Genomic DNA, 15381 nt, shown 5'->3' with positions numbered 1-15381 from the left:
CTGCGAAGGCTGCTCCGGACAGAGCTGCAGCCCCGGGCGAGCGGAGAGATAGTTACCGCGTCTCATCTCTCACTGCCAGCGCCGCCCGCATGTGGAGGTTTATCCGCTCGGACGCTGCTGGGGAGCGGCTGCCAGAAGTAAGTAGTGGTAAGCTGCATCTGGGTGGTAGGTGACAGTGGCAGGAGGGGGCTCTAGTGGGGATCCTGATATATAGAGGGACACTGATGGGGACCCTGTTGTAAGGAGGGACTCAATGTAAGGGGGAACCCTGATGGGGAACCTGATGTAAGGGGGGGTGTAATCTAAAGGGGACCCTGATGTAAGGTGGGGGTCTAATGTAAAAGGGACCCTGATGTAAGGGGGGACTCAGATGTGAAGGGGGCTCTGATTTAAGGGGGGACTCTGATGTAAGGGGGGTGGCTCTAATGTAAGGGGGACTCTAATGTAAGGGGGGACTCTGATGTAAAGGGGACTCTGATGTAAGGGGGGTCTGATTTAAGGGGGGACTCTGATGTAAGGGAGGGTCTGATGTAAGGGGGGTCTGATGTAAGGGGGACTCTGATGTAAGGGGGGGGTCTGATGTAAGGGTGGTCTGATGTAAGGGGGACTCTGATGTAAGGGGGGACTCGACTACTTGTCCTGGAGTCACAGGGACATGTGATGGCAAATCCAAAATCTTACAGTTGTCACCAGGACATGAAGAGAAGGAAAATCTTCCAATGGGGACACTTCTAGTTCCCTCACATCAGAGGGAATTTTTCTCACTTCCTGTTGTGGTCATGGGACAGGAAGTAATGGGGCACACATGGCAAACAAGGAGTTTTAACCCTCCCTGATTAGTATTATTTCCCATTGACAATAATATTGTGTGTCTGTCTGTGTGGGGGTTGGGGGGGGGGTCTGTCTGTGTGGGGGTTGGGGGGGTGGGGTCTGTCTGCTCTGAGAGGCGCCGATTGAACTTATGATGACATTGCTCTCTACAGACCAGACACAGGAGTACCAAGATGGCGGACTGACAGTTTCCGGCCGACGCTAGGTCTCCTTCCGGTCACGTTTTGCGTGTCGGCCGCGCGCGCGTACGTGTACGTGCTGGTGCAGGAGCGGCGCCTGCGCAGTAAAGGCCGGCGCGCGGCCTGGTTTCCGGGGAGCGGAAGATGGAAGAGGATGAGGTCGCTGAGAGTTGGGAGGATGCGGCCGACAGCGGGGTGAGTGGAGGCCGGAGAGTGTCCTGACTGAGGCCGGGGCCGGCTGTGTAAGGGGAGGCCTGTCCTGTGTATATAGTAGTGGGAGGAGCAGGGGGGACAGGCCTGAGGGTGAGGGAGGCCTGGGGAGAGACTGTAGAGTCTGAGATCTCTCCTGGGCCATCCCATAATATGTTGGTGTCTCATATACTCCGGAGATGGAGTGCCCACCAATCACAATCAGGGTGGCTGGAGGAGGCGGTAGGGAGGGTGGTTGCTGGAGGAGGAGGTAGGGGGGGTGGCTGGAGGAGGAGGCATGGGGGGGTGGTGGTAGGGAGTGGGGGTGGCTGGAGGAGGCGGTGGCGGTAGGGGGGTGGCTGGAGGAGGAGGTGGCTGGAGGAGGAGTAGGTGGCGGTGGTAGGGAGGGGGGAGTGGCTGGAGTAGGTGGCGGTGGTAGGGAGGGGGGAGTGGCTGGAGAAGGTGGCGGTGGTAGGGAGGGGGGAGTGGCTGGAGAAGGTGGCGGTGGTAGGGAGGGGGGAGTGGCTGGAGAAGGTGGCGGTGGTAGGGAGGGGGGAGTGGCTGGAGAAGGTGGCGGTGGTAGGGAGGGGGGAGTGGCTGGAGAAGGTGGCGGTGGTAGGGAGGGGGGAGTGGCTGGAGAAGGTGGTAGGGAGGGGGGAGGTGGCTGGAGGAGGAGTAGGTGGCGGTGGTAGGGAGGGGGGAGTGGCAGGAGTAGGTGGCGGTGGTAGGGAGGGGGGAGTGGCTGGAGTAGGTGGCGGTGGTAGGGAGGGGGGAGAAGGTGGCGGTGGTAGGGAGGGGGGAGTGGCTGGAGAAGGTGGCGGTGGTAGGGAGGGGGGAGTGGCTGGAGAAGGTGGCGGTGGTAGGGAGGGGGGAGTGGCTGGAGAAGGTGGCGGTGGTAGGGAGGGGGGAGTGGCTGGAGAAGGTGGCGGTGGTAGGGAGGGGGGAGTGGCTGGAGAAGGTGGTAGGGAGGGGGGAGTGGCTGGAGAAGGTGGTAGAGAGGGGGGAGTGGCTGGAGAAGGTGGTAGGGAGGGGGGAGTGGCTGGAGAAGGTGGTAGGGAGGGGGGGTGGTGGCGGTAGGGAGGGGGTGGCGGCGGTAGGGAGTGGGGTGGCTGGAGGAGGAGTGGGACTCCTTCACGTGGTTCAGTAGGGACAGACTGGTTGGTGTACAACAAATTGACTTCTATACAACCACCCTGTTAGATTTTCCCTTTGAGCTCTGCAGCCTATCTCTGTTCACCTTGATCGGTGTATTCTGTAGGGGGGTGAAGTCCTCCCGCTGTCAGAATACAAGTGCCCATCGGGTGGGTTCCCCTCCTCCTGATGCTGTCATCTCTGTGAGGTTTCCCTGTTGACAGCTGAAGTGTAAATAAAGTCCCGGCAATTGGAGGTGTTTATCAACTACTTTGCTTAGCAGCTGAAACAAAGATATAAAAAAAATCATTGTTTCTTTGTATCTGTTTCTTCATTTACAGATCAAAGGGATGAACTTCCATCTGCAGATTAAGTCAATTTAAAGCAACCTGTCAAATTATAAAAAAAAAAATTTAAGTTCCTGTTTTAACCCTTAATAATCCTTAATTTACTCTAATCAGTCTTATTTAACTCCTTATTCTCCATTTATTTTCCTGTTGAGTTTTTAATTTTATTTTTGTTCCATTTTATAAAATAATTCAAATGTATTTTATTTTTTTCTTATTTTTAGATCTTTAATATATATTTGCACGTTTCACATTGAAGGGGGAAAAAAATGCTAAATGTAAAAAAAAAAAAAAAAAAAAAATTGTAAATAACTTTTTAATGCTTTGTAGCAGGGCGAGTTTAATTTGCTTACTAAAAAGGCTTTTCAAATCCTCTTGATTTAAATCATCATTTTTAAAGAGCAGCTGTCATCTCTGTCCCGCAGCGGTTCGCCTCTGACCCCCTTGTTGACTCGCCGACACTCCCATTCACTACCATGGATCTGAAGTGACAGGTGCTCTTTAAATGGAAGGACTCGTTCTTGCTGGTAGTTAGAATCTTTAATATTTGCCAACAAAAAAATGAAGGTTTCCTATTAAGAATAAGCTGTCAGGTTAGTAAAACGGCGATAGCCGAACCGATTCAATCATACGGTATGGTTTGTAGTGTACATAGATTTGCAAAACCGTTGGATAAAGGAATATTCCTGAACTTTGGTTTATAGCTCATGGTTACTGTGGCATCAATGCAGTGCATGTTCTCTCGGCTTGCAGAGCTTGGATTCATTGAATGAGTTTACCAATAATGTAAATATTGCAGAATGTACAGCCTCATGCTACATAACTAAGCTCCATTTCATGCTGGACAAACTAAATTATTAATGTATTTTAAATGTATCTTTAATAGAAAACTTTCTCCTTTTTTTTTTTTTTTTTTTTTTTTTTCCCCTCCCAAATCATTTTATTAAAATAAATTTGATAATCAACTTTTTTTTTTTTTTTCTTCTTTCCTTTTCTCTCTCGCTCTCTGCCTCTCCCTTTTTTTTTTTTTTTTTTTTTTTTTTTTTTTTTTTTTTTTTTTGCTCTGTCGCTCTCTGCCTTTCCTTTTTTTTTTTTTTATTTTTATTTTTCCCCCACCAATCAGTTGATCCCTAGTACTAACCAATCAGATTAGTTGAGGTGGTTCTCTTTGCTCTTCTATAGGGAGACATTGATCGCTCTGAAGTGTGAGGTTTCAGCAGTCGTGTGTCTTTAGACTTGGCTATAAATAGTGTGTGATTTCCCTTTAAGGCTCCCAGGCAGTTATTATTACCGCCATGTTTAGCGCGATTTATTTGGCAGCCATGTGAAGACGCATTAAAATGCTGAGTGTCTCCAGACTGTGAGGTCTCATCGGACACTTCCCCCGGCTGAGGAGGATCTCTGTGTTGCAGTCCCGGGGCTGTTTTTGTAAAAAAAAAAAAAAAAAAATAATAATAAAAAAAAAAAAAAAAAAAAAGTTTTACCTGTCCTGTGTAATTGTTTTGCAATTGGTAACCCTGAGCCTCCTCCTTGGGTCCCCCGCCGGTGTTCCTAGCTTCTCACCTTTGTGGTCCCCATAGAAAGCTGTCTGCTTTCTATGGGGGGGGGGGGGGGCGCTCGCTCCTGATCCCCGCGTCCATAGTTAGACAGCAGGGCATGGCCCCGCCCCTTTGTCAGGTTGACAGCGGCAGGAGCCAATGGATCTGCCCTGTGAGGGGGGGACAGAGTAGAGAGCTGCTGCTCTCATGCACAGCTCTGGATCATGATGGGGCTCAGGTAAGTGTAACGGGTAGACTGTTGGGGGAAGGGGGGTTGGAAGCTGGATACAGTATTTTTTTTTTTTTTTTTTTTTTTTCTATTATGCATAGCATGTGTGAGGGTTTAAAAACAAAAAAAAACTTCAGACCCACGTTTAAAGTGGTTTTTAACCCTTGTTTACAACTTTGTTACAGGTAAGCCTATATTAAGGCTTACCTGCAGTTAACAAGGATATCTCCTATCCCTGCACGTTTTAGGAGATATCCCTGTATTTACATTTGTCGACGTCATGCGTCACAGGCGCACTTAAGACAACTGAAGCAGTAGCGCTATATGCCATTGCTTCAGTAGTACTGTGCCGTCCCTGCGCGGAGTGACGTCATCCAGCTAATCACAGGGCCACTTTTTTTTATTATTTTTTTTATTTTTTTTATCCAACCAAAAATCGGAACGCGCTCGGTACATGAACTTCTATGGTGACTTTTTTTATTTTTTTTTATTTTTTTTTATTTTTTTAGAGCGGAGGAAGGCCCAGTCAAATGAAAGACGCCGCTCCAAAATACGCGGTGCGTCAGGTGTCGCTGCAGTATGCTTAGGTGTGAATGGAGCCTTAAAGTGGATGTAAACCCTTACAAACCACTTTGACCTACAGGTAAGCCTAGATTAAGGCCTACCTGTAGGTCCAAGAAATATCTCCTAAACCTATACGGTTTAGGAAATATTTGGCGAAAGACAGGCACCGCTGTCTATGGCGCAGCCGCACTGAGCGCATCGCTGTCAACGGCGATATGCTGCAAGTAGCGGCTCCTGTGCGCATGCGCCGGAGTGACGTCATCGCAGCTTTGCTGAATGACAGCAGCGGAGCGGCGAGACCCACAGAAGATGGCCGCTCGGAACTACAGGGGAAAGCGGGGACTTTGCTGGCTCCTGTGTCAGGTAAGTGACACGTAATTGACTACGATGCGATGCGATGTATAGTAGTCCATTATGATTTACCTTTGCAGGGAATCAAAGAGCAAGTAAACCCATCAGGGTTTACTTCCTCTTTAAGCCCCATACACACTATCAGATTTACTAAGACCATGTAGTGAAGGACCTGCCTGATTGTACACAAACTGAAACTCCTAAGGCTTGACCTCATATTATATGGTTTTGGTAATTCTGAAGGTGGGGGGGGGGGGGGGGGGGGTGGAGAATTTGCAGAAAATCTGGTAGTGTGTGAAGGAAATAGTTTATTTGGACCAGCTTGGCCCAAACCAACAATTTTAAAGTCCTAGGAATCATGGAATTCAGCTGTAATAGTTTAGTTAAAAAGATCAACACAAGGGACTAATTTGGTGTGATGTGTCCCTTGTGCTGATTCTTCTTTTTCAGAGAAATCTTCCTCTGTCCTGTTCTCCCCTCTGCCGTAAATCTTCGCACTCAGCGGGGGGGGTTAATAAAGCTAGAGGTCTGTTGACAGAGCCTGACTATGCCCGCCCCTTTCCGGCTAGATCCACCATTCATAGAAGCCGTACCTCAGCTTCTACCAATGGCACGGGATCTATGAATGTGGGACAGGTGGAGCGTTTATAGCTCCTCCCCTTCCATTCATAGATCTCATTTGTAGAAGCTGCAGTACGGCTTCTATGAATGGGGGATCTGTCAGGAAAGGGGTGGGCCTAGTCTTGATGAGCCCATCCCACCCACCTCCTTGTGATTGGCGGAAGCCAATAAGATCGAGCTCAGGTAAGTATGGGGGAGGGGCTGCACACAAACTTTTTTTTTTTTTTTTTTTTTTTTTTTTTTTTTTTTCTATTTTATAAGTGACCTGACGTGTTTTTAATACCAAGCAGTATCTGGCCTCCTCCATGGTAATAGAGAGGAGGCTGTGTAGATGATTTCTTATGTTGTCCTCTTCGCTCATGGCATCTTTGTGTTTTACATCTCCAGGAGATAGAGCGACGGTTGGAGAAGAAATTGAGGATCACACAGAGAGAGAAGTGAGTATTAGTGACCCAAGGAGTCGTCTCTACTCTGGAATTCCTCCAATCGGATGCTGAGTCTTCAAACTTGCAAGCTTTTCTTTCCCTTCTCTCGTCTGTCTGTCTGTCTCTTTCCCTTCTCTCATCTGTCTGTCTGTCTCTTTCCCTTCTCTCATCTGTCTGTCTGTCTCTTTCCCTTCTCTCGTCTGTCTCCTTTATTTTCTCAATGCACAGGTCAGCCACTCAATACAGAATTTCATCTCCTCTCTCTCTTTAGTAAATCGCGGTCTCCTCCGAAATTCCCGGTGGTTATCCAGGACGACTCTCTGCCTGCCGGTCCTCCTCCTCAGATCAGGATCCTCAAAAGGCCGACGAGCAACGGCTTGGCGAGCAACTCCCATTGCAGCAGCCGCCCCACCGCGCCTGTTAAGTCGCTGGCGCAGAGGGAAGCGGAGTACGCGGAGGCCAGAAAGCGAATCCTGGGGAGTGCCAGCCCAGAGGAGGAAGCTGAGAAGCCAGTGGTGGACAGGTGACCTTCTGTATTAGTGACAGTTTTATACCGATCCTCCATAGAGCACCCTCATGTAGAATTGACCCTGATATAGTGGACACAGTCAGGGTCATGTAAAGCCCCCATGGAATCTTCCTGATCCCTGCTTCACACCTTTTGTGACTTTGGCGCAATTTCAAAGCCACACATTGATGTGTGGGGTTTGCACTGTTGGCTTTATTTAAAAGAAGTCAATGCAAATCGCAATAAAATCGGTAAAAAGTAGCACAGGAACTCCTTTTTTTTTTTTTTTTTTTTTTTTTTCTTTTTTGGGGGGGGGGATTCTCCATGATGTACAGACATCCATTACAGTATAGTGTAAACACAGCAGAACCGAGAGTTCAAATTCCATTACAGGAGCTTATTTCAGGAAAATATGACCTGAAGGCCAGTCATAAGCAAGAACTTCTTTCAGTGATGCGACTCATGTGAGCGGTTCAGTTGCTGGCAATGGGGTGCGACTTGTCATGTGTTTTGGAACTGTCAAATAGCAGGAGCAGTCGCACCAATGTGAATGGGGGGGGGGGGGGGGCTTATTGCTGTAGGCTGGGTTCCCACCTGTGTGAATCGTATTTGGGTCCCCACCCCCCCATCCAATTCGCATAGCAGTAGATTGTGACCAGCTCTCACATCTTCGCATTGGCTGGTTAGGATGTGTTTCGCCCCCCCCCCCCCCCCCCCTCATGCCTTAAAGGTTTAGGGGGGGGCTGCCTTTTTTGAACTGATTTAACCCCTTCAGATCCACACTATAGCCGAATGACTGCTACAGCGTGGATCTGCTTTGCCGGGAGGCCCTCAATAGACGTCCTCCCCTTTGCACCCTCGTCACACCCTCCTGAAGGGTGCGTGCGCATGCTGCCATCTCAGTCAATGAGACTCGGGTGATCACAGATTGGTGTAGGGGGTCTATCCCAGCCCTTTACTACGTGATCAGCTGTCAGCCAGTGACAGCTGATCACGTGATGTAAACAGAATATTGGTAATCGGGGGGTTTTTTTTTTTTTTTGTTTTTTTTTTTTTTGTTTTTTTTTTTTTGTGTGTGTGTGGCGGGGGTTACACTCGTAGGCATTGGTAAGTGCCAGCAATCGGTGCCACATGTGAGGCGGCTGTGCCTCTTCGTCTTCAGGACCGAAGTCCCTTCAACTGAAGCTAGTGATCAGCATAAGAAAAGGAGTAGAAACCAATTTCTCCTCCTTTTCTTATGCTGATCACTAGCTTCAGTTGAAGGGTCCTGAAGACGAAGAGGCACAGCCGCCTCACATGTGACCACCAGTACATAGGTGGCACCGATTGCTGGCACTTATCAATGCCTACGAGTGCCACCTTTTCAGTGTAGCCTCATCAGCGTAAATCAATGAAGGAGACAAATTACCTGTTTGCAAAATTTATTAACAAAATGAATTATTTTATTTTTTTTGTCTTAAATTTCATCTGGGGTGTGTATATATGTTTGCGCACACAATTGGCGTATAACACGCACCCCAAGTTTAGGAGGGAATTTAAAGAAAAAACCATGCATATCAATGCAGCCTTGTCTGTGTGTTTGTCATTTAAAAATGGCGCAGCCGAGATACAGAGCGGATGTCCTGTGTATCTCGGCGGCGCTCGGTAGTTCTCGGTGGCTTCCAGGTATTTTCGGCCGTTCTGTTATACGCCGATAAATACTATATGTCTAATATAGATGTATAGATGGATATCAAATGTCACCAAAAAGCTCTTTGTGGGGGGATTATATAAATTGAATTTGGGTACAGTGTAATATGACTGCGCAACTGTCATTCAAAGAGTGACAGCGCTAAAAGCTGAAAATTGGGGGGGGTTTAGGTGCCCAGTAAGCAAGTGGTTAAAGCTGAGCTCTGGTATCCTACTCCCTCTGCATACACCTGAAAATCACTGGTAAATCTTTACAATTAATACTTTTTCATAATTCTTAAAAAAAAAAAAAAAAAAAAAAAAACACCTAAAACTCCTTGTTATGTCCTTGGCCACAGGGAGGATGTGGGCAGGCAGAGCGCGTCACCTCTGATGTGCTCTGCATAGAAACTATATAGACCTTTTCCCATGACTCCATGGGAGTGCTCCAATGGTGGTGAGGGTGTATGGTGTAGTTGTCTCTGCATGCTGCCAATCCAAATGCTGTGGGCAGAACACAACTTTACTATCATTAGCAATTGCTAATCTGTTCCCTGCTTGCTGGAGTTCAGCTATAAAGGAGCCTGCACTTGAAAGCGCACACTGAAAGTTCAGTGCTGCTAAAGATCACACGGGAACCTTCTGGGGTTGTGTGTGAATGGGACATATTTGTGGGGCAAGTCTTAGTTCTTGACAGGATTTAAATGATTGCACCTAAAAATTCTTTTGTCTTTTTTTTTTTTTTTTTTTTTTTTTTTTTTTTTTTCTAGGCCAGCAAGAATCAATCAGCTGGAGGAGAACAGACAGCCTAACAATGTGATCCGGCAGCCGCTGGGTCCGGATGGATCACAGGGTTTCAAACAGATCAGATAGATGTCATGGAGGACTTTGCCATAGTAAACTGCACTGGCCTGTCACACCAATGGACTCAAGCGGAGGGAATCGCCTCATCTACTTGCACTTTGATGCCCTTTTGCTCCGCCCACTGTGACCTTAAACCCCGTGCACTGTGACCCCCCCCCCTCTTCCCCCCTCCTGCCACCCCTGTAGCTCCGACCACTGTGATTGGCACACTGCCACAGGCTGCCCCGGGCTTTCTTGGAAGAAGGGGGGGAAAAGCCACGTTTTTGTGCGAGGTGTGTACGATGGGCAGGGAGGGTGGCGAGGAATCCATGCCAAGTGCAGGAAAAGATGGGGGGGCGCTTTGTGCCTGTAACTGCCACTTCTGTTGAAGTTTCCGCCAGCAATAATTACTGTTAGTTGTGTCTCCAGGGAGGGGTGTGGGCTGCTTGTTTCCCCCCCCCCCAACCTGCACCCCCACCCCTTTCCTTCCTACTCACACATACACGCCATATTCCACATATGAGTTTTCTTAATGAGTCCACGTCTGCCTCCTGGCTGTGTTGGGGGTCGTCCTTTTTTTTTTTTTTTTTTTTTTTTTTTTTCCCCCATATGGGGTTTTTCTTTCTTCTCGGATGTAGTGTGCATGAGCTGATAATTTTTTTTTTTTTTTTTTTCTGTTTAAAACAAGCCACATTTTTACTTTTAATGGAGGGGGAAAAAAAGCTAATTTATAGTATTGTAAACGGGAAACGATAACCATCTGTCAATTTATATTTTATTTTTTTTCCCCTCTTGTTTAGATCAGCAATGACAGACGGTGATGGGTTTTGCTTCTGCATCTAATATAGGGCTTGCCCGAGCTGTACGCCTTCTAAGATTTTGAGTGCGCTTGGCGAGTGCCGCCCTCGTATTGCAAGGGCAGAATTGCATGAGCTGCTGTCCGGCATGACTTAAGAGTTGGGGAGGATATCCCACCCCCCCCCTCCCCTGGTGGGTTTCAATATTGTGGAATCTGCCTGGAGTCTGAGATGGTTAGGAATGGTATGCCTGGGCTGTCCCTGGTGACCAGAGGAATGTGGATGATGAGAGTGCAGCTTTAGAGATGTGGCGGTATTATGGTTTGGGTTGGTCAGGTGACACCTGCAAACGGTGGCATGGTGCATATACAGTAACTGGCACAGGGAGGGAGGGTCGCTCCCAGACACAATGCTGGGAAGTGGGGTGCGGAGTATCGGGTTCAGTATGATCCCTCATGGGGGATGGTATGGGGTGGGGGTGGGCAAGCTGCAGGCCCCGGAGGGCAAGCTCATTCCCAGGGTCGTGCCCGCAGCCTGCTCCCTGTCCTACATTTTACTTTTTTTTTTAGATATCAGATCAAACCGCATTCAATAAAGTTGAAATGTATATTTTATTCAGTATTTTACATGCTTGTACTGTTTTGCTGTGCATCCTTCTGCTTGGGGTCTGACCTAGACGAAGCCTGTGTCCATTTTACTGATGAAATATAAAATACGTCTGTGTTCAAGCAGAGGTGTTATTTCCCGACACAAGGTGTAGTCACCTGCCGGAGCAAAGGAGGTGATCACCTCCAACCGAGCAGAATCATTTCCTTTTTTTTAAGCTATAAATCAAATTGACTCGGTGTATGTAATACAATGTGTACAAACCCTTTAAAATGAAGTCATCTGCAGGTAGAAGTCCCCTTCATGCCTAAGATGCCTTCTGTGGAAGAATTACAGATATATTATATTATACAGAGAGCTTTCCAGCACTATCCTGATATTGCGTTGTTTACACCTGCTGGATCACTAGATGTAACTTATTACTCTTCAGACTAAGAGGCCCGAGGTCTCCGGTTGTCTGTGGTTTTTATTTCTTCTCACTTCCAGTCCTTGTGACCACTAAGGGTATTGCTAGGTACTAAAAAAAAAAATCCTACCCTGCCTGGAGTCCAGTCTTGTATATCCTGTGTAGAATCCATTACAGAGCTAGAGGGGCCCCAATAGATAAACTGTATGGCCAAATGTTTTGTGGATACCTGGTCATCACCCCTTTTTTTTTTTTTATGAGTTGGTTGGACGTCCTGTTCAAAAACCATGGCCATTAATGCGGAGCTGCCCTCTTTGTTGTAACATCCTCCACTCTTTGGGAAGGCTTTTCAAAAGCTTTTGGAGGGTGTCTGGGAAGTTGGGTACTGGTGTTGGGCACCAGAAAAGGCCTGGCTTTGCGTGTTGGGCACCAAAAAAGTCTGTGTTGGGCACCAACAAAAAGCCTGGCTTTGCGTGTTGGGCCTCACGGTGGGCACCAACAAAAAGGCCTAGCTTTGTGTTGGGCAACAAAAGGCCTGGCTTTGCGTGTTGGGCACCAAAAAAAAGGCCTGGCTTTGTGTTGGGCATCAAAAAAGTCTATGTTGGGCACCAGAAAAGGTCTGGCTTTGCGTGTTGGGCACCAAAAAAGCTTTGTATTGGGCACCAACAGCCTGGCTTTGCGTGTTGGGCCTCACGTTGGGCACCAACAAAAAGCCTGGCTTTGCGTGTTGGGCACCAAAAAAGGCTTTGTGTTGGGCCTCACATTGGGCACCAGAAAAGAGACCTGGCTTTGCGTGTTGGGCACCAAAAGAGACCTGGTTTTGGGGGATAGGCCTCATGTTTGGCACCAAAAATAGACCTGGCTTGCATGTTGAGTACTAAAAACAAGACTTGGCTTGCAATTACCATTCCAGTTCCATCCCAAAGGCTTTCAATAGGGTTGAGGTCAGGGCTCTGTGCAGGACTCTCAAGTTCCTCCACACCAAACTGGTCACCCCATGTCTTTATGGAGCTGGCTTTGTACACGGGGGGGGGGGGGGGGGGATGGGGGGGGAACAGAAAAGGGTCTTCACCAAACTGTTTCCACAAGGTTGGAAGAGCACAATTGTCTGCAATGTCTTTTGTATGATAGAGTATTACCAGGACCCTTCAATGGAGATGCCTGAACTGTCATAGGGCGGGGCGGGTCTTTTTAGGTCACTTGAGGAAGCTGGGAGCTCTCTGTGGTCACCGGGACAGGAAGTGAGGGGAAAAGATCGGTTTTAACCCTTCCCAGATCTATCTGAAATGATGATAAATGTTTTGGCTGGAGTTCAACTCTCTAAGAGTAAGAAAATAAATTTGCTGTGTTTAAAACTTTTAGTAGTAAATATCTTTTAACCTTTTCTGCTTTTTACCTATGTTTGCTGTGTTTTTATTTCTATTGGATCAGCGCTGATTTCCTCCTCCATCCCTAGTGTGACTCGGGTGTACTTGTGCAATGGCTGTCTTGTTGGAAGAGACTGAATGCTTTTTGGAGGTTCTCTGTAGCTTTTATGAAGGGGCGAGGTCTGTGTTCCACTCTACAAAATGATCAGTTATGTCGATTGATGTTTATCATTCACAGCTGTGAGATCCTGAATGACAGAAAAGGTCAAATTTGGGGTTTTTTTTTTTGGGTCGAATGTTGTCGCCCACCCCTCCTCCACCTCCAGCCAGTCAGAGAAGGCTTTCTTCATTCATGGAATACAAAGCTCCCTGTGAATGGCTGGCTGAGCAGCACCCAGCCGCTCCCAGTTTTTTTTTCCCGGAGTGTGGATCGGGAATTCTCCATCCACTCCCCTCAGGAAGCTGAGGCTCAGTATGGTTACATTGGTAGTAAAGTCCTTTATCCCCCCTGGTCACATTGGAGCGACTTCACAGGTCAAATCGCATGACAAGTCTCTTCCCATTCCTGGCAATGGGTTAAATCTTTGTGATGCCAACTTTGCAGTGCCGCATAGATTTAAAAAAGTAGTACATGTGCGTTTTTCCTTTTTTTTTTTTTTTTTTTTTCAGCTGCGACTTGAACAGAGATCTGTGCGTGAAGCTGCACAGATGTCAGCCAAGTCGCATTGAACCTGCAGCTTTGGAATCTTTTTCCAGTGAAGTAGCGCGGTTTTAAAGCCTTCTCTGTGAAAAGGGGGCTAAGGCTCACTTCACACTGCTGTGACATGGGAGCCGACTTGTGAGACCCCCCCTTGAGTACGATCTACTTTTATTATTATTTGGAACTGCATGCACTGGTGTCAACTGCGCCATTGAAAAACCATGTAACCTACTTTTCAATGCATTTTGAATGCAGAAAAAGACACGAACGCATGTGGTGTGCACTAAACTAAAGAACACACACAAAAAAACAAAAGTTATTGTTCTAAGTGTGCATTGCATACTAGCACATTATGACTGCTTGCATTAAAACAAAGTCCTCCTGGGGTGCGCTGCCAGGGCTTCCATCTTCACCCAGTCTCTGCTGGGTTGGTGGGCTCCACCTGTATGAATGGCTGGGCTGTGAATTGCATATGGGAGGTCGGCTGCGGCACAGAGCTCTGAAGGCATGGTTGTGCGTTCCCTTCAGAGCGCATGCACCAATGTCGTCCCCAGCTGTATCCCGTGTGAATATCTAAGACCCCCTTTCACACCACACCGCCCATTGTGTCGGCGGTAAAACGCAGCTATTTTCCGCCTGATTTGCAGTGCATTTCGCCGCTAGCAGGGCACTTTTACCCCCGCTAGTGGCCGAGAAAGGGTTAAAACCGCCGGCAATACGGCGCGATAATGGCGTTTTGCCGGCGGCATTACAGCGCTGCCCCATTAATTTCAATGTGGAGGAGCGGTAAACACACCGCTCTTTCACCGCTCCAAAGAAGCTGCTGGCAAGACTTTTTTTTTTTTTCTGACGTCCTGCCAGTGCACCGCTGTAGTGTGAGACCCCTTTCACACCAGGGTGTTTTGCAGGCGCTATAGCGTTAGAAATAGCGCCTGCAATCCGCCCTAAAGAAGCTGCACCATGTGTGAAAGCCCAAGGGCTTTCACGCTACAGCGGTGCGCTGGCAGGACGTCAGAAAAAAGTCCTGCCAGCAGCTTCTTTGGAGCGGTGTGTTTACCGCTCCTCCCCATTGAAATCAATGGGGCAGCGCTGTAATACTGCCGGCAAAACGCAGCTATTGCTGGCGGTTTTAACCCTTTCTCGGCCGCTAGCGGGGGTAAAAGCACCCCGCTAGCGGCCGAAATGCGCCGCAAATCCAATGGTAAAACGCAGCTAAAAATAGCAGCATTTTACCACCGACGCAATGGGTGGTGTGGTGTGAAATGGGTCTTAAAGCCCTCAGGGCTTTCACACTATATACACAATGGTGCAGCTTCTTTAGGGCGGATTTCAGGCGCTATTTCTAACGCTTTAGCGCCTGCAAAACTCCCTGGTGTGAAAGGAGTCTTAGGGCCAGTTCACACCAGATAGAGTTCGTGTGCTTTTTTTCTTTTTTCTCACAAAATGCATGCACAGTGTCTTCCATGTATCCCAATGGCTCTAGTTCTTGCTCTTCTGCACCGGAAACTGACTGCATGGTGTGAACTAGAGCCATTGGGAAAATGCCACAGTGCACGCATTTTGTGCAGGGAAAAAAAAACAAAAAACAATCACACGGAACTGCATCTGGTATGACCTGACCCTAAACGGTGCACATTTTTAGGAGCTGTTCACTGTCCCCAGCGGTAAGCCACCTTTTTATAGCGCCTATTCTAGTAGGGATGGTGAACCTCGGCACCCCAGATGGAACTGCATTTTCCCACGAGCATCATGGTAAATTTCTCAAAACCTCTAGGGTGCCGAGGTTCACCATCCCTGGCCTATATCCTTTTATGTACAAATGGGGTGGACTTTACTACCACGAGCGAGTGCCCCACCTTCGGGACGCATGCCCTTAACATGTTTAGGACAAGGGCCTCTTTCCGATAACCCTGGCCATTGGTTGTTGAGGGGCTTAGCGGAATCCGGAAGCCCCCTTTTAATAAGGGGGCCCCACCGCACCCTATGTGAGTAGGGGATGCATTGTACCCCTACCCATTCACAAAAAAAAAAAACACGGTACAAAGGTTTTTTTTTTTTATAATTTATTAAGCAGCTCTGGG

General features: G+C 47.9%; 1 protein-coding gene across 1 annotated transcript; it reads left to right on the top strand.

The window, feature by feature from the left end:
* The first annotated feature begins 1068 nt into the window (after positions 1 to 1068).
* On the top strand, positions 1069 to 11990 carry SZRD1 (SUZ RNA binding domain containing 1). Its single transcript, XM_077456299.1, has 4 exons — positions 1069 to 1205; positions 6368 to 6417; positions 6677 to 6928; positions 9352 to 11990. The coding sequence occupies exons 1-4, from the start codon at positions 1155 to 1157 to the stop codon at positions 9452 to 9454; spliced, it is 456 nt and encodes a 151-aa protein (XP_077312425.1). The 5' UTR covers positions 1069 to 1154; the 3' UTR covers positions 9455 to 11990.
* The last annotated feature ends 3391 nt before the right edge of the window (positions 11991 to 15381 follow it).

This window comes from Lithobates pipiens, unplaced genomic scaffold, assembly GCF_037356315.1.
Source record: "Lithobates pipiens isolate NorthernLeopardFrog02 unplaced genomic scaffold, aLitPip1_a1.2 Scaffold_27, whole genome shotgun sequence".
Taxonomy (NCBI): Eukaryota; Metazoa; Chordata; class Amphibia; order Anura; family Ranidae; genus Lithobates; species Lithobates pipiens.
The sequence above is the reverse complement of the archived record's forward strand: the minus strand, read 5'-3'. Positions and strand labels throughout refer to the sequence as shown.

What these genes read in the sequence shown, in the direction of transcription:
- SZRD1 (XM_077456299.1), top strand. Translation starts at nt 1,155, where the DNA reads ATGGAAGAGGATGAGGTCGCTGAGAGTTGGGAGGATGCGGCCGACAGC. An exon ending in AGGATGCGGCCGACAGCGGG is followed by an intron (nt 1,206 to 6,367) that starts GTGAGTGGAGGC and finishes TTACATCTCCAG; the next exon opens with GAGATAGAGCGACGGTTGGA. An exon ending in GAGAAGCCAGTGGTGGACAG is followed by an intron (nt 6,929 to 9,351) that starts GTGACCTTCTGT and finishes TTTTTTTTCTAG; the next exon opens with GCCAGCAAGAATCAATCAGC.